This window comes from Dendropsophus ebraccatus, chromosome 14, assembly GCF_027789765.1.
Source record: "Dendropsophus ebraccatus isolate aDenEbr1 chromosome 14, aDenEbr1.pat, whole genome shotgun sequence".
NCBI classification, from domain to species: domain Eukaryota; kingdom Metazoa; phylum Chordata; class Amphibia; order Anura; family Hylidae; genus Dendropsophus; species Dendropsophus ebraccatus.
The window spans coordinates 7,261,636-7,280,843 of NC_091467.1; the positions used below are offsets into that span (position 1 = coordinate 7,261,636).

The window sequence follows — 19,208 nt, forward strand, 5'->3', positions numbered from 1 at the left end:
TTGTACATTGTCTTTAAGCTTCTTATGTGATCGGAGGAGGCGGAGGAGGCAGCGGCTGCTCATTCAATTGTATGATGGTTGTGTCTAGACAGCGTGCAGATGTGATTGTACCCGGGGAATAGGCGCACTGGGGTGCTGGGGTTTGTTCTGCCCATGTCATGTTATAAATGGCTGGATACATATATCCCGTCTGCTCGTCCGTCCACCAGAGCCGACGCATCCCCACTAGCTATTAGTATTCATGGATTTTTATTATTTTCCTTGTATTATTATTTAAACCTTTATATTGTACATCTCCTTCTCTCCAGAGCGCGTCTGTTTCTTAACATAAAACAGTGAAAATATGGTTCCATTTAGTTTTTTTTTTCTTTACTTTTTTTTTTTTTTTTTTTTTAATATATAAATGTAAGGGTGATAAGTATACAGCAGGGATAGACGGCCACCATTTTGTGGAAACAAAACTCAATTGTGGAAGCTCTTAAAAACTTTGTTGTAAAAAGATAAATGAGAGATAAATAGATAGAGGGAGAGAGATAATGAAGGATGGAGAGATAGAGAGAGATATTTATCTATCTAGCTCATCTTGCGCCCGCCTGCTGTCTTCTCTTTGCCACCCGCCTGTCGCCCTCCTCTTTGCGCCCGCCTGCCGCCCTCCTCTCTTTGCGCCCGCCTGCCGCCCTCCTCTCTTTGCGCCCGCCTGCCGCCCTCCTCTCTTTGCGCCCGCCTGCCGCCCTCCTCTCTTTGCGCTCGGCTGCCGCCCTCCTTTCTTTGCGGCCGCCTGCCGCCCTCCTCTCTTTGCGCCCGCCTGCCGCCCTCCTCTCTTTGCGCACGCCTGCCGCCCTCCTCTCTTTGCGCCCGCCTGCCGCCCTCCTCTCTTTGCGCCCGCCTGCCGCCCTCCTCTCTTTGCGCCCGCCTGTCGCCCTCCTCTCTTTGCGCCCGCCTGTCGCCCTCCTCTCTTTGCGCCCGCCTGTCGCCCTCCTCTCTTTGCGCCCGCCTGTCGCCCTCCTCTCTTTGCGCCCGCCTGCCGCCCGCCTCTCTTTGCGCCCGCCTGCCGCCCGCCTCTCTTTGCGCCCGCCTGCCGCCCTCCTTATTTCAGACCCGCTGTGATGACATGCTAGTTACCATTACGCCTCCATAAGAAGTGACCCTGTGGGCTGATGGAAATTGACTGCCATGTTAATAGATGACATCAACCCTTTGTATTTGATTATGTATATTCCCCTCACCATTCCCATGGGGGCGTTGGTTACTGAGCAGATTCTCCGGGGGTGACACCTACACCGGCCTCGGGACATCTGGTGGAAAGGGGGGGGGGGTCTCGCCCCATTTAAAATGGCTGGGTTACTCTTTATGGCCTATATGGTCAGTGTCTTGTATCTTGCCCTCATTGTGTGTATACCTCAGTGGTGGCACATGGGCAGACTCTTGGTTGGATGCTGCTGGAGCCTTTGGTGGAAATCAGGTGAGCCCCTCCTTGCAGTCAGGTGAGCCGTCTCCCCCCCCCCCCCCCCCCCCTCCTCGCAGTGAGGTGAGCCCCCCCCTCCTCGCAGTGAGGTGAGCCCCCCCTCCTCGCAGTGAGGTCAGCCCCCCCCCCCTCCTCGCAGTGAGGTCAGCCCCCCCCCCCCCTCCTCGCAGTGAGGTCAGCCCCCCCCCCCTCCTCGCAGTGAGGTCAGCCCCCCCCCCCCTCCTCGCAGTGAGGTCAGCCCCCCCCTCCTCGCAGTCAGGTGAGCCCTTCCTCCTCACAGTCAGGTGTGCCCCCCTCCTCCTCGCAGTTAGGTGCGCCCCCCTCCTCCTCCTCGCAGTTAGGTGCGCCCCCATCCTCCTCGCAGTTAGGTGCGCCCCCATCCTCCTCGCAGTTAGGTGCGCCCCCCTCCTCCTCCTCGCAGTTAGGTGCGCCCCCATCCTCCTCGCAGTTAGGTGCGCCCCCATCCTCCTCGCAGTTAGGTGCGCCCCCATCCTCCTCGCAGTTAGGTGCGCCCCCCTCCTCCTCGCAGTTAGGTGCGCCCCCCTCCTCCTCGCAGTTAGGTGCGCCCCCCTCCTCCTCGCAGTTAGGTGCTGACTCCTGATACTGTTGATGTTTAGAGGGTTAATAGGGTGATAATCATTCCTGGCGCACAGCACTGGAACCCTCCGTGTCTCGCAGGGCGCCATCTTCATGGCGGGTTGTTCTCCACAGCTTTGTTTGTTTTTGGTTTCTTTCAGGTGCTCAACATTTTTTCCCACGATCAGCAGACATGCTATACGGGTAGGTTCATTGCCAGTCGCCGACTAACAAGGGTATATACGGCGGGAAGTGAGTGTATGTGTGTGTGTATATAGCCAGCCATACATGGATGTTACCCTGATCTGGCAATGGTTGGGATATCTTAGTATTAAGGGGAATGCCAGTAAAATTATTTTTCTTTTAGATAAATTGGTGTCAGAAAGTTATACAGATTTGTAATTTTACTTTTATTTTAAAATCTCCAGTCTTCCATTACTTATCAGCTGCTGTATGCTCTGCAGGAAGTGGTGTATTCTCTCTAGTCTTCTCTAGTGCTCTCTGCTGCCACCTCTGTTCATGTCAGGAACTGTCCATGTCAGGAGAGGTTTTCTGTGGGGATTTGCTGCTGCTCTGGACAATTCCTGACATGGACAGAGGTGGCAGCAGAGAGCACTATGTCAGACTGGAGAGAATACACCACTTCCTGCAGGACATACAGCAGCTGATAAGTACTGGAAGACTGGCACTATTCATTACAGAAGACTCAGTGTTAACAATTTAATTAGAATTTTTTTTTTTTTTTTGAATACATGGTTGAGTCCTGAAGAGGTCAGAGGGTATGGCGAGGTCAGAGGGTATGGCGAGGTCAGGGAGGGGGCTGGGGGCAACAGTAATCAAAAACAATGGTCAGCCGGGAAGGGTGAAAAGGAGACCTCAACCCCTTGTTATCTTATGTATGGGGCAAAGAGAGCGACAGATGTAGCTCATCATCCAAGCCATTCACCCCCCAAACAAAAAAATACTATTTTATAATATAAATCAAAATTCCAAAAATTGCTAAGAAATATTGTTAAATTAAAAAAAAATTTTTATTTTGATACATAGACCAAATGATTAGAGTGCTGTAGTTACAGACCTAATAACGTCCCATCACTGAGGGGGTAGTGGTGAGCGGTGCGCCGGGCGGAGGCAGCCATTGCTGAGTCAGGGTTCAGTGATCTCCTCAGATCCTGATCACCCGCTTTCCCATACCCCTAACCCCCAACTTAAAAAGAACAAAAAATGTTTTCAAAAAGTCTGGCAGGTGCAGGTCATGTAAAATGGTGGCTTGTAACCCCTGTCGGGGAGCGGCTCTGCGGATATTTAGCAGTGTCATGGATTGAATGGTGACAGATCAGGTCACAGGGGGTGACAGGAAGGTTTAGCTGAGTGTCTGACACGGTGCGGAGATGAAATTAACCTCATCTTCCTGTCAGACTCTTTATAAACATGAGATGTCTGGCAGGACGGAGCATGTGACATGTCAGTCTGCAGCTTCCCCCTCTCCGACACAGATACAAAGGATTTGTTTGTTGTCCTCTTCCCCTCCTCCCTCTTTACACCGTCCCTTTAAAAAAAAAAAAAAAGTTAAAACTTTTTTTTTTCCGGGTTCCAGACGGATAGATGAAATATTTGCATATTTGCATTTTGTCTGGAATTGAAAGTCTTGTCTGTCTGATAGCGAAGTCTCCGAATGTTCTGTCCTCCCGGAGAACAACAATCTGTATCTCTCTCTCTACACGGCCGCTCTTAAAGGGATAACTAAAAGATTTTATTCAGCATCCGTCGTTACAGTGGTAAAATTATCATCAAAATGTAGGGATCATTTTTGCAATGTTTTTGATCGGGCTCGATCCCAGGTCTCGCTGTGTTTTTTTTTTTTTTGTTGTTTTTAGATACAAAATTTCCATAAAGAGGTGAAAAGTTCTGGCTAAAAATCCATGCAAAATTTGTGCCTGAAATTTGTGCAAATTTTTTTTTACACTGATTTTCATCACAATTTGCATTAAAAAAATTCAACCAAAAATTAGTGAAACACTATATTTACTTGTTTTCATCTATTATCTAGTTGCTGCATTTTTAAACAATACCAGAAAAATGGTGACTTTTTGACATGACTCTGTTTAACGCAATCGCCAGGACAGATCCCAGCACAAGTGTGCAATTGCTGTATATGCTCTCCCCTACCTCAGAGGCCAAAAGAAAGAAGAAAACCCCCAAAATGTAAGAAATCTTACGTTTCAGAAATGAAAAACTTTTCATCCAAAACCAGCACCACCCCTGCCCTGGTTGTGTTTGATATTACCTTTACTCCATTTTCTGGATCTGAGCTGTAGTACTCCTGCCTTCCTGAGGATAGAGGTGGCGCTGTGCTTCTCTAATCCTGGATGAGAACATATTACGGGACCCTATAAGAGAGACATACTAGCAGGTTTGCCATTGCAGCCGTTTCCCATCTCGCCAACCAGATGATTACAGACCGTCTTGTAATAAGATTTAGCATTTATTTTTCCAGAGCGGTGGTTGCTATTGGCAACATAGTTCGTGTTTCAGACAGCTTGTATAGGAGTGCTGCAATGCATTGTGGGAGGTGGCAGCCATATAGGCCATATTATATAGGACATATGACTGGTTTGCAGGGGTGTCCTATCACCTTTCATCTATTCCCTGGGGCTCGCCTGCCGCTCGCTCCCCAGCAAACGGGGCTCGCCTGCCGCTCGCTCCCCAGCAAACGGGGCTCGCCTGCCGCTCGCTCCCCAGCAAACGGGGCTCGCCTGCCGCTCGCTCCCCAGCAAACGGGGCTCGCCTGCCGCTCGCTCCCCAGCAAACGGGGCTCGCCTGCCGCTCGCTCCCCAGCAAACGGGGCTCGCCTGCCGCTCGCTCCCCAGCAAACGGGGCTCGCCTGCCGCTCGCTCCCCAGCAAACGGGGCTCGCCTGCCGCTCGCTCCCCAGCAAACGGGGCTCGCCTGCCGCTCGCTCCCCAGCAAACGGGGCTCGCCTGCCGCTCGCTCCCCAGCAAAACTACAATTCCCATCGTCCATTGACAAACATCCTCCATCAGGGCACGGTGGGAGTTGTATTAGAATGCTGAGCTACAGACCGTACATCGGTAAAGTAATCGTTTGGTAAAAATGTAAATGGCGAGGGGGGGGGTTGCTTTTCCCCTCTGTCTTATGAATTTCTGACTTGGAATCAATTTTTTTTTTTTGCTGGCTGAATAGATTTCCTTTCTTTTCTCCTCCTCCTTTCTAATCTTTTGTGCAGTTTTTGAACAATCGAATACTGAAAAACCAATTTGCTGAAACGGGCATCTCAGCCTCCGGTGCCCTTCAGGTCTGAAACCCTTTATAATATATATTTGTGTAGTTTTTTTGGCAGCAGACTTTTTGTTTAATGCTTTTGCTGGCCGCGTCAACCTCACCTGGCGGGCGGCATCTACAGGTGCCGGGGAGATGTGTGTTGAGAACTGGTTTTCTCCAGGCAGCAGCTGTTACGACGGTCTAGACATTATGCAAATAAAGCTGCTCTCCCGTTTGTCTGGAAGTGGCTGGGGCCTGCCCTGTGCTCGGCTACCGGGGAATGGAAAGATAGCTGCTGCTGCTGCTGTTACTCTCCGCTTCCACTCCAGGGAGGCCGGGGGGTCTTCACATTTATTATTTTTTTTTACTGCATTTTTTTTATTATTATTTTATATATAAAAAAAAAATCACAATTTTTTTTTTATTTTCATTTTACATGTTCTCAATTATATCGATATCCATGACGTAGAATCCCTAAAAAGGTTGCTTGTATATTAATATTTTTCAGCTATTTTTGGGTCATTAGAAGTTGCACAAAGCTCAGGCAGATAAGCAATTGGTCAATGGAAACCATTCACCATAACCTAAAAAGAGTCCACCAGTAAGCTCCCTCCATCCTTTATCATGTACCAGTATATGCATGTTGGTGGTTTTTCTGGTAGAAATTCTTCAATAGAAACCCTTCATGCAACGAGAGAATCACATAACTTGTAATGGATAAATAAAATAAAAAAGCAACTATACTAATAGAATATAAGAATATAATATATAAGAAGTTGGGTAAAAAAAAGCCCCCCAAAAATCAGTGTCTGTAGGAAAAGGCTTAGAAATGCACTTTGGAACAACTGCTTTTATGTTGGAGTTTTTCCATTCTTTGCCTTTTTTCTCGCATTTCTCCATTGACTTCTGTAAGAAAAGAAATCCAATAAAAAAAAAGTATATGAAGGAGGTCGTATAAAAGCAATTCTCATGCAAACACAGAAAACATCAAAAAATCTTCCTGTAGAAATTCTTGCAGCTTAGTATAAAAAAAAAAAAACACGTTTTTCAGTCTGAATCCAATATTCTCATGTTAACTCTTTCCCCTTAATTTTTTAGTATTTTTTTTAAAATTACAATTAAAAAAAAAAAAAAAACAGAACAGAAATTTTGGAGTTTTCTACGTCCAGGAATGTTGTTGTATCCGATATTTATTTATTTTTTATTTTATTGAATTTTTTTAATAATTCGTCTTGGTAGAATAAAAAATATAATAGCAAAAAGCATAACAAAAAAAAAACTTGAGGGTTAATCTGTTACAGTGATTCATCTGTAATTCTAATCTTTCTGTGCTCAGATCTTCCTTTGGTGCGGGGTGGAATTTTTTTGGCGAGAGGGAGTCTAAATCTTGTAGCGGCGGAGATAAGTGCGATGACAGGAGTTGAAAGTCAGTGGCAGAGCGCTGGCGGACCAGAATCCCAATGAATTCCCAGCGTCTCCCCTCACAGACAGCCGCAACTAACCAGATTAGATTTTTATACATTTCAGCCTCTCTGATCCCCATGCTTGAGTGAGTGCCGAAATTCCAGTGTTTACACTTTGCTGCCACAGGGCTGCGGGGCGGCATGAGATGGCATATTTTATGAAGCGTCTTTCCATCCATCTGACCGTCTATCTGTCTGTTTATCATTAATAGGGCGCCTGTTTGTAATTCCGCTCGCTTCAGGCGGCGGCAGCTTTCGAGGCGATGACCGCGTGCTGGTGGAGCAGCTAAAAAGCCTTCCTGAATTAAAGGGACCCTCACATTTTTATTTCATTTGTTTAGATTTCTATAGCACCAACATATTCTGCATCACTGTACATTGGCGCTCACGGTCTGTAGTCCAGCTTGACCCATCAGAATATTTTTGGAGTGTAGGAGGGGAGAATTACCTTGGCTTGAACCCATGATCCAAGCGTCATACAGAGCAGTCTGCAGTAGCCGGAGTCTGAGGCAGTATATTTAATGGAGACTCTCTTCATAGGGGTCATTTTCACCTTATAAAGGGTAGAAAAAGCCTGCTCAGAGATGGCCATGAACAAGAATACCATACCAGTTTCTAGGACATGAGCGGGGTCGTGAATGACGATAACTTTTTGTTGCTGATGTTAATGGCCTTACGTATGACTGGTTTGAGCCAAAGAAAGTAGTTCTGCAGGTCCCTACCTGAGTAGGTATTCTGTCTGAGATGTCATATGCCCATGCGGCTGGATCAGCATTTATTGATGTGGTTTGGAATGGATATGCAAAGGTCCCCATCCTACTTCCATATAACCACACATTACACTCCAGTATGGCGCCATATGTAGCTACCATGTGTTCTTCATGAATTAGTCTATGCTCCTCTATGTATAGCACTTATGGTGATTTTTAGATCTAGATTTATTTATTTTTTGTTCTTCTCATCATCCAGGAGTCTACCCTATCACAGTAGATCTTCTTTCCAAACTAGACATTTTAGAGACCTACAAACCACGTGGGTTCTACAACATGTTGGCCTCTGCCCCCACCGCCTAGTAGCAGTGCACCCGCACCTACTTGTACTGCAGATCTTGTACAACAAATCCTGCGGGGGGAATTGTTCTTGAACTATAAAAAGAAAAAAGGTAAACAGCGATCTGCTGGGACTCCATAATCCTTCACGAAGCAGAACTCTTACCTTACATGACCCCTGTCTGAGCCGGCAGATGCAGAGTCCTAAAAGCTGACTCTGTAGAGGGTTTTTGTTTGTAAAAACGATGCACGCCTTTAATATTGCGCCCTTGTATCACTGCAGTCTTATGATGGGTGAACCCGGTTACACAAGGGTATAGATAGGGGGCCGGAACTACATAGGGTGCATCGTGTTATGGGCGATTCTCATTGACTGGGCCTGGGTAATCGGGTATAATATGGTCCTCAAAAAAGAATTCCAAAAACATGCACGCTTTGGAAATTTATGTGTAGAGGATGCACTCATATACTGCGCGTTGGGTGGTTCTCCAAAAACCAATTGAGGAAAAGTCAAAAGCAGCACCAACAAAGCGGTGACTGGCACCATAGTAATCAGTACAGCTGTGAACATCAGTCCTATATCTGGTGTCATCACTTCTGACCTGGAGAGTTGTTGTCTAGACGTATTTGGCACCATCGCCATGCTGAATGTTTGGGGTTTTCTCCCAAATTCTTAACTTTTTGTAATGGTCGACAGAGCTGTTTGTATTTTCTTCTATTCCAGCACGGCTCAGTCACATGTTGTAGATCTCTGAAGAGTATTTTTACAGCCAGCTAAAACATTTTGCCAGTGATGGTGTCCTCGACAGTGGTTTATGTGATGATTGCAGGGCTCAGTCCGCACATAACTCGACATGTCTGCTGGGTTCAGAGCCAGGGTTCCTCCCAGGGAGCCTGTACAAGACGCTGGCTTATAGTGGAGGAGGGGGGGGCGCTTCTCAGGAGCGCTGCATGTTGCTTTAAAGAAGTCTTTATTTTGCTGCCAGCTTGGAGTCTGTGAATCTCTGGCCATCTTGACAAGGGCAGGGCAATTACATCTGGAATGTACTCCCCGAGAGCAGGAGAGCCGAGCTGCCAAGATAAGGCCACAGAGGCAATCCTCAATCATTCCCGGGCACACGGAGGTGCTGCCACTGTTGTGGGTGGTGTAGGCGGGAACGCGCTGCATGAAAAGGACAGGCGACGCTTGCTATTTTGACAGCGATCAATACTACAAAAATATATAAATAAAAAGCTACGGCCAAGTAATTTATGAAGAAGTTGTAGAAGGTTCATGGTCAAACTTTTTTTTTTTTAAGCCTCTCTCATTGGCTTCTTCCCATCTCTAATGGCAAAGAGGCGTGACAAGACGAATAAAGACGTCTGTTGATTAGGACTTGGTGATGGCGTCAAACAGGGTCAGAGGTGGGATGGGGAACATGATCCGGCCTGCACGCTTACCCCTCGAATTATACATGCAGATAGGATAAGATTGTGCGTAGTATCTTAGCTTGTCATTGCTATAGGAACAGAAGTCTTTTTGTTTTCCTTTTTGTCTGCTTTTTATCTTAAGTCACTTATGCCTCAGTGCGTTCACCAGTTTTAGTGCAGTTACAGAACATGACTTTATAAGTTCCTGCATTGTACGCCTGTACCGATAAAGGAGTATATAAGTTATCTGGCTCTGGTATCATCTCTTAGTGTGCCATTTGGCATAGCTTTAATGTCTGGGTGCTGTAACAAAGACAAAAAGGCAATAAGAGGTCCCGCTAACCCTTCCAGACAAAAGTTAGATTACAGTTGGCCCAAGCCAGAGGTTATAAGGGTATAAAGCCCGATAGCAAACCAATAAGCATTACGAGGAGCAAAGGTGACGTAAACTCTTCGTTTTGGGAAACGTTAAGGTGTCTTCTAAGTATCTAACTAAAGATTTCGGAATAGTTTTCTTTAAAATCGTTTTGGTCCATGTTGGTTTCCAGTTGCTCTGGTCTCTGAAAATTGTACACCATGGCGGGAGGGTATCTTTTGGTGATCTCAAAATCTTTATTTTTAACAGTAAAACCAACTCTGTTTGTTCTCTCTTCCCTGCAGCGGAACTGGAATTTGTTCAGATAATCATCATTGTCGTGGTGATGATGGTGATGGTCGTAGTGATCACGTGTCTCCTCAACCACTACAAGCTTTCTGCACGATCCTTCATCCACCGGCACAGCCAGGGCAGGAGGCGGGAGGAGAATCTGTCTTCGGTAAGTCTTCCTATTTGGTAGAGACATCTTAGTTATCCAGATTGCTTACGGATAAAGATGAGTGTGACTTGTCTGCCTGCTTTGAATACCAGTGGCTGACAATGTTTTCCAGCAGGGCGGTGGAGTCGGTAAGCCGCAGCTCCGACTCGGACTCCTGCTCCTTCATAAATGGCCGGTCATATACCAGGGGAGTATTTATCACACTGTCTCAGCAGCTTCTCCCTAATGTCCTACATGATCCTGGGGCGACTTCTGAGAGAATAAGGAACGATATACAGCAGCTTCTCCTGTGTGTGCAGAGGATTCAGCCAGTCTCCACCCTCCATGTCCTGAACTACTCACAACTAGACTAGATGGAGCAGGTGGTCATTTTCTGTTGACAGTCTTCTAGGTTTCTAACTAAATATTCACCACAGAAACACTGCTAACAATTTCAGATACCTGTAATATAGAGGTCAGCCATAGTGATATACAGGGGGTCACACATAGTGATATAGAAGGTCACTGTAAGGGGCACGCAATAGCACACGCACACACACAGCCTACTGCAGCCATTGAACACTAAAGAAAAAAACACAATCTTCCCCCAGAGAGAAAACCCCAGAGGTCAGAGGTTACAGCTACACTACTTATGTCTTCTCCTCCTCCTCTATATTACACAGGATATCTTCATATTACACTGCTGCTCATATACAGTCATCCAGCATCCAGGACCAGCACAGATCTCCCCCCACACAATGGACTCTTCCAGCTCAGAAACAAACTGCTAAGTAGTGACCGACAACTTTTCCCTGACCACCCTTATGTAATAGGGCCAGTGCTGTATTACTGATACATTCCCCGACCACCCTTATGTAATAGGCCCAGTGTCCTATTACTGATATATTCCCCGACCCCCCTTATGTAATAGGGCCAGTGTCCTATTACTGATATATTCCCCGACCACCCTTATGTAATAGGGCCAGTGTCCTGTTACTGATATATTCCCCGACCACCCTTATGTAATAGGGCCAGTGTCCTGTTACTGATATATTCCCCGACCACCCTTATGTAATAGGGCCAGTGTCCTGTTACTGATATATTCCCCGACCACCCTTATGTAATAGGGCCGGTGTCCTGTTACTGATATATTCCCCGACCACCCTTATGTAATAGGGCCGGTGTCCTGTTACTGATATATTCCCCGACCACCCTTATGTAATAGGGCCGGTGTCCTGTTACTGATATATTCCCCGACCACCCTTATGTAATAGGGCCGGTGTCCTGTTACTGATATATTCCCCGACCACCCTTATGTAATAGGGCCGGTGTCCTGTTACTGATATATTCCCCGACCACCCTTATGTAATAGGGCCGGTGTCCTGTTACTGATATATTCCCCGACCACCCTTATGTAATAGGGCCGGTGTCCTGTTACTGATATATTCTCCGACCACCCTTATGTAATAGGGCCAGTGTCCTGTTACTGATATATTCCCCGACCACCCTTATGTAATAGGGCCAGTGTCCTGTTACTGATATATTCCCCGACCACCCTTATGTAATAGGGCCAGTGTCCTGTTACTGATATATTCCCCGACCACCCTTATGTAATAGGGCCAGTGTCTTGTTACTGATATATTCCCCGACCACCCTTATGTAATAGGGCCAGTGTCCTGTTACTGATATATTCCCCGACCACCCTTATGTAATAGGGCCAGTGTCCTGTTACTGATATATTCCCCGACCACCCTTATGTAATAGGGCCAGTGTCCTGTTACTGATATATTCCCCGACCACCCTTATGTAATAGGGCCAGTGTCCTATTACTGATATATTCCCCGACCACCCTTATGTAATAGGGCCAGTGTCCTATTACTGATATATTCCCCGACCACCCTTATGTAATAGGGCCAGTGTCCTGTTACTGATATATTCCCCGACCACCCTTATGTAATAGGGCCAGTGTCCTATTAGAATGTTGCTCATAATATATATTCATGAGCAAAACTTGTTAAATTCATATTAAAATTCAATTCTACATTTTTTTTTAAGATTTTTTTTTTTTTTTTTTTTAAAGCTGGAGTCTGAGTCGGTACATTTTTTTTTTTCCAGCTCCGACTCCACAGCCCTGTTTTCCAGGACTCCCTAAGGCTGCATCCAACTTATCAGCTACCGGTGCTCAAATGCAGAGCAGGCACACTCTATGCTTACGGAATTGTCTGTAAAAATTTGGTACTTTTGGCTTCCTCTTACCTTTGCTGAGAACATTGTTGGGGGTCTCTACCTTATCCCAAAATGGTGTGGCCAAGGCTCTCAGTGGCGCCACCAAGTTTTGAATATATTTTAATGGATTATTCTCCCCCCAAAATGCAAAATTCACAAATATTGCTCCATTTATGGTCAACGTGACTGTCCCAATCAATGCTCATTACGAAAGTTTGTGCCCTACATTTCTGTGTGCCACTTAAAGGACAGTACCACTTTTGTCAGATAGCGAACTTGAAGCAAGTTCAGGTTTGCATGGGCTGCATCCACCTTCTCCAGGCAGCGGGATTCAAATGCTGATCATTCGGGAAGTTCGCTCATCTCTTGTCCTCAGTCTTCTTACTCTTGATTGGACAAAGTGGAATTTCTCCTTAAAGAAAAGCAAGGCTACTTTCTTCGAGAGAGTGCAATACTTGACCACAGGTTAAGCCCGGTATTGCAGTTCAGCTCCGCTGCAGTGAATAGAGCCAAGATGCAATAGCGCACACAACCTGAGGGCAGACTTGACAATGTTTTAGGAATCCCCGACAACTGTTATAAGACCAGAGTGCCTCTTGCTTTGCCACCCTTGAATCTTCCTCAATGGGCACAATTTACATACCGTATTTTCCAGCGTATATGATGACTTTTGTAACTAAATATTTACGGAAGTCGGGGGTCGTCCCTCGAAGCTCTCCTGGCAGTCGAGCGTCTCATCAGAGAAGCTTTGAGTTGCTCGGCTGTCGGGAGAGCTTCCGGGACCTCCGGCTCAGACAGTTAGCATCACACTGCCTGTGCCGGAAACCGATGACAGGTCGATTGAATTATTATTATTTTTTTTTTATTCAACTTTAAGTAAGGCTGCATTTACACGTTCCGGGAAGTTGTCTGTGCTCACGGATCAGTGCGCACAAACAATTTTACAGTCCATTGCTTTCTATTGGGCTATTCAGATGTTCCGTGATTTCACGGATCCGTGATCCGTTCCGTTAAAAAATAGGACATGTCATTACTCGGAACGGATGCACAGAAAGGATTCCCCATAGAAATCAATGAGATCTGTGTTTTTCACGGATGTACACGTGTTCATCCGTGAAAAACACGGATGTGATGTAATTAATGTAATTTAAAATGCTTTAACACAGATCCGTGAAAAAAAACGGACACTGATGAAAAACGCACTGTTTTGCACGGATCACGGAGGTAGCTGCCGGCCCACAATCACGGACTGGGAAAAACACTGAACGTGTGAATGCAGCCTAAGGGCTCCAGCTAGTAAACCCTACTGACCCTTGATGTGTCTGTAAACACTGGATACTTACTGTGGTTTGAACCTTTGACTAGTAGACACTGAGGCTCTCAGACGGGTTGGAGACCACTGTTTTTGTGTGTGTGTGTGTGTGTGTGTGTGTGTGTATATATATATACACAAAATCTCCCTATTGTACATAATACTGTGTGGAACATAATTTTACTACTGGAAATATATTATATAAGTTATATATATGTTATATTTTATGGTTTTTCCTTCTCCCTTTTTGTTTGATCTTGATAGTGAAGGACACAAATTATACTGTGGTTCGATGTACCCTATTTCACAAAGAGAATGGGGCCTGTGCCACCAAATAATGAAAAGCGCAAGAGAAAAAGGGGTGCTTCCTGAGACTCAACGCACAAGATAGTCCCATAGAGAAAAAGAATCAAAAACGTCAAAAAACACAAAGTTTATTAAACATAAATCAAAAAATACAAAAAACATACAAAAATGGCAAAGAAAGGCAGATCTCTGCACATTAAAAACACTTAAAATTCCCAAGGAGGGAAAAACCTGGTGGGACCCACGGGCCAGCAAACGGTCATGCAATAGAGCTCAAATAACCCTCATAAATGATAGAAAAATATATAAACCACAATAAAAAATGAATATAAAGTGTACCAATATATGTGCAATGTGTCGAGTGAATGGTGACTACAATATGGGATGACAAACAGTGAAACAGTCAAAAACCATGTCACCAAACAAAGAGTGAGAAGAGCGACTCGTGGCGGCTCATGATGCCCCTACGTGTTACGTTCCATCGGAACTTCGTCAGGGAGTACCCTATTGACATTGATCTGTTGGATTAAACCCTACTGCAGTCAGGCAGAGGTTAACATTTCCTGCGTATAAGGCGAACCCCTGAAAATCTTCTGAAAGGTCAGGGGTCATCCTATACGCCGGAAAATACAGTAGTTACATAGTTATTATGGTTGAAAAAAGACATGTCCATTAAGTTTAACCAAGGAGGGAGTGGGTGAAAGGGGATGGATGATGGGTAGGTTATTTTTTACTGGTAAGAACACTTTATACTCTCACCAATACTGATGTGCATTTTTATCTGTTGTAGGAAGGAAGCCTGTGGCCTTCGGAGAGCACAGTATCGGGAAATGGGGTGACTGAGGTAAGATGGCGGAGCAGGTGTTGCATTAATAGTGTTAGGCACGAGGCAACTCATAGGTGTGAGATGAGTAGCCAATGGAGATGAGTGCAACGTCTCGGCAATTGGTTATCGTTGCGCTCATCTCTAGTAGTCAACGATAGTAAGGGCACCTTGTTGCACTCCTGACATTGAGGACCATGAGACACTAACACAAGGTCAGATTTAACATTAAAAAATGTTTTTTAAATTCATGGTCTTGTTTGATAGATAGAATTGCAATCTATATGACTAAGGGATAAGTGCCATCATATTGTACGACTTCCTATTTACATTGTGCCTTTCACTGCCCCCTACAGCACATTTACACACCACGACCCTCGGACAGACTCAGCATCCCACCATTCCTCCAGCGAGATCGCTTCAACCGCTTCCAGCCCACCTACCCTTACATTCAGCACGAGATAGACCTCCCACCCACCATTTCTCTATCAGACGGAGAGGAGCCCCCACCCTACCAAGGACCCTGCACATTGCAGCTTCGCGATCCCGAACAACAGATGGAGCTTAATCGAGAGAGTGTGCGGGCACCTCCCAACCGGACCATATTTGACAGCGACTTAATCGACAGTTCGGTCTACGGAGGACCGTGCCCGCCGAGCAGCAACTCTGGAGTGAGTGCCACCTTTTACAGCAGCAACGGGAGGATGGAAGGACCACCTCCGACCTATAGCGAGGTCATAGGTCATTACCCCGGGTCCTCATTTTACCAGCATCAGCAAAACACGGGCACTCCCTCAATATTAGAAAGCAGCAGACTTCACTTGCAAAGCAATGTTCTCGATAGCACAGTTGCACGGAGCAAAGACAAGGACAAACTAAAAGGACAGCCGTTCTAGGATCAAAAAAACAAAAACATCGAACTGATCGACGAAAAGTTGAAATCCATAAACACTGCACTTCTAAGCTGACCCGTTTCGTTTGTCAGCCGGGGTCGCAATACCGAGATGGTTGCGTGCCTTTCTGATGACCAACAGATTGCGGGGGAGCAAAAACTTTAAAAAGGAGACGATGGGGAGGAGGGAAAGCAAAAATGTTAAGCAAGAAAACTCTCCCAGCCTCTTCACCTTCTTCCTGTATAAATATTTAGTTGTTTTGTCTGGTTTGAATGCACAAGCCGAGGAAGCTTGCAATCCTGTTTCTATGTTTCGCTGTGTCTCGGATTCCTTTACACAGTTGCCCTATAAGAAGTTGACTAGCCTGCGTGAGTGCTTACCTATATACCCCCATCACCTTATATCTATCTATCTATATGTAATTTTTTTTTTATATTTCACTTAACGTTAAAAAAGGAAACAAAAATCCTGAAATATTTGCACAAAATTTTATTTGTTAAAAAACAAAAAAAAGACTTGCAATATATAAATATATATATGAGAACTAAGAGAAAGTATGAGTGAGGGGGAAGTATTTTTGTATTAGATAAAAGGGCCTATACAATTTTGGGATGTTTGTTCATCAGAAAATGGACATCATTTTTTATTTTTTTTTTGCCAGAGTTGGGTGGATTTGTTTGAGTGCCAACTCGGAAAGAGTGTTTAAAAAAAAAAAAAAAAAAAAAAAAAGCCGGGCCTAGAGTTATTTATATAAATGTTAAAACAAATTGCACTATTTTTTGATATGACTATACCAGTCCTTGTGTTAACTACCATGTATCATGTCTACCACAAAATTGCAGAACTTAAGAGGAAAACAAAATAAAAATGGCAACGATGTGCTGCATTGATCAACTGTTATAAAAACCCTAAATTAAAAAAAAAAAATACAAAGATTACAGCACTTGATTTTTTTTACAGATCTGGATTGTTGGGTTCTTGGGTCGGGATAGTAATCGTGCATTATTTCTTGGGCCAGTTTCAGACCAGCGTAACTGACATTTTGGTGTCCTTATTACGGCCACAGGTCATAGGAACTGAAAACATTATCAAGCCCTGTGATACTTTCTTCTTTGGGTTCTTATTACAATCATCTGAACCCAATTTATATGTTGTAAAAAAAATTTAAATTTTAACCCCCAAATTATTAGCCTATTGCACATTTAGAGGTCATTCACACACTCTGTAAATCAGATGCTACCGAGCGTGAAGCTGCGGGCTGGCATCATGTATCATTATAAGGCCAGGAGTTCCGAACCTGTTGAAATCTTCCCCCTACTGTATTGACACAGCCGCACGAATGTTTGTCCAGGTTCCAGGGTCCTTTCATGATGCTGGGAGTTCCTGATGCCAGCCCACAGCTTCACACTCGGTAGCATCTTTGATCTATGGAGCGCCTGAAATGCCTTCTTAAAGGGGTTTTCCAACAACTTATCTTTTCATGCATTTATCTTCTAATTTTTGTCACCCAGTTCTGGGCCCACATTTATACCCTAAAAGTGATCATTGGAAAAACCCCTTTAAATTCCTCTCCTGTTCTTTATGGGAGAACAAATATTTAGGAGTATGTGACCTATCCATTTAGATTGGTCTGCTCCTTTTTGTCTGCACTTTTTTATTTTTTTAACCCGGGCACCTTCGTCGATACATAAACTAATCCTTTAGAACCCAATGTGCAATTTTTGTTTTGTACTGAGAAAGTAGATTTATTACAATGTTAAAGCTAAAAAAAAAAGTGTCATCTTCTGAAGCGGCCCATCTTGTACTGCCGATACATTCCCTTCTAGACCAGAAACAGTATTTGGGCCAATTCACTAATCTTAATTGGAGGAAATAAATGATTATTTAAGAGCTTCTGTTACGCAATTCTGTTGTTTTTCTTTCCCTTAAAGGTCTTAACAGATTGACAGGAAGCATATCTTTCCTGCACTATGCCAAAGGCTCGGCTCGCCGGCAGCCGCTTGGCATTCTGCTAATGTCTACCATTTTGCTTGTGACTGAACAATACAAAACCGTACGGCGGGCTTGTGCAAAATGTTAGCTAAGCATGCTGGGAGGTGTAGGGATTTATTCTCTATTACTTTAATGGGAAATTCCAGCTGTAAATCTGTAGGGGGGCTAACCAGCTCACTAAAAAATTAGATCTGGGATGGAGGGGAGACTGCGGTTAGTATTCCCCCCCCAACCAGTCTCTCTAGCGCACTGGATGCCCTCCTTCAGGCCTCCTGTTCAGTTTATTTATTTCAGCTAATTTCTTTCAAAAACCGTTGAAATTTGCAGAGTTGCCAAAATATTATCAAAAAGTTTAGACCCTGATTTAGATTTAATTAAATCGGACACATTTGTGTATCGGACAGATAGCAACCAATCACAGTCCATTCTGAGAAAGGGAAGCTGAGCTGTGATTGGCTGTGAGACAAATGTGCCCGATTGATAACGTTGGGTCCATGTGTTGATCTACACATACGAGGAGTAGGCTGGATTCACAGTGTGTTTTTGCAGTCTCTTTAATATATATCCATTTTTTTATGGAAAAAAAGTGTGTGCATCCGTTTTTCCATTGACTTCCATTATAAAAATACACAGATTGAAATTATTATTTTTTTTTTTGGTGTGCACAAATGTGATTGCTCACGTTTCCGTATAGTAAAACCATTTGAACATGGGTCCTTTAAACAGACTGCAAATTGCGGTGTGAACCCAGCTGTACTGTACTTAAATCCAATCTAAAGCAAGGTTCTTTTTAAAATTTTGAGGAAAACAATTACACCGAAATTCCAAATTTCAGATGCAGATTGCAGATTTTTGAGTGTAACCTAAACTTTAGAATTTTCTAAAAAAAAAAAATGGTTTTCAAAATTAAATCTGAACATGTGATGAACTTATGTGCCAATTGTCACTTTGTTCCATTGATGAACAATAAGATGTTCTTGCCCAACATTGTCCAACTACTACTCCCAGCCTCTCCTTATAGCCTAGCGGGAGGTGTAGTTTAGCAGCTCTTAGTTTGCTACCCCATAGCACTATCACTACCTAAATGATATAACATCTCACCAGGAAGCCGCTTAAGCTTTTCACACCAGATTGGAGTCAATGGGTCAAGCACGGCATAAATTATCTCGTCTATCCGCTAATTATAGTGATTAACAGACCTTCTGAGTGAACTGGATCGAGATTTCATCCGAAATCTTTATCTCCATGAGCTCTAAATGACAAGATATTTTTCTTCTCTTTAGCGAAATTGCACTTCAGCCAGAAAAGTTAATTAAGACTTTAAAAAGCAAAAATCAACAAACAAGACCTGAGAGCCGCGCGGCCAGCGACGCTTTACAGCGAGGCGGGGCATTGAGCTCAGGCTCGTGTTCTCACCTGAAAATTGTAAAACATCTTAGAATATTTGAAGCCCTTTTTGAATTTCAAAAAAAGCTAAAGTTTAACAAAAATTTGTTGATCACAAATTACAAAAAAGTTTCCAGATTTTACTCCCTCCCCCTATATTTTACTTTGCAATTGCCCTGTTCTAATTTTCTTTTTTAAATTGGATGTTTTTTTTGTTTTTTTTCAAAATTTC

General features: G+C 44.3%; 1 protein-coding gene across 10 annotated transcripts in view; it reads left to right on the forward strand.

The window, feature by feature from the left end:
* PMEPA1 (prostate transmembrane protein, androgen induced 1) overlaps positions 1 to 16,316 on the forward strand; it is a 172,353-nt gene extending 156,037 nt beyond the window's left edge. For 9 of the 10 annotated variants that reach the window (XM_069951448.1, XM_069951454.1, XM_069951453.1 and 6 more), the window contains 3 exons: positions 9,905 to 10,059; positions 14,673 to 14,726; positions 15,062 to 16,316. In XM_069951448.1, coding sequence (XP_069807549.1) covers positions 9,905 to 10,059; positions 14,673 to 14,726; positions 15,062 to 15,601 — 749 coding nt within the window. In that variant the 3' untranslated portion in view covers positions 15,602 to 16,316. Of the gene's footprint in view, positions 1 to 2,227; positions 2,246 to 9,904; positions 10,060 to 14,672; positions 14,727 to 15,061 lie in introns of those variants that run through there. The other variant, XM_069951455.1, reaches the window with a different exon arrangement.
* The last annotated feature ends 2,892 nt before the right edge of the window (positions 16,317 to 19,208 follow it).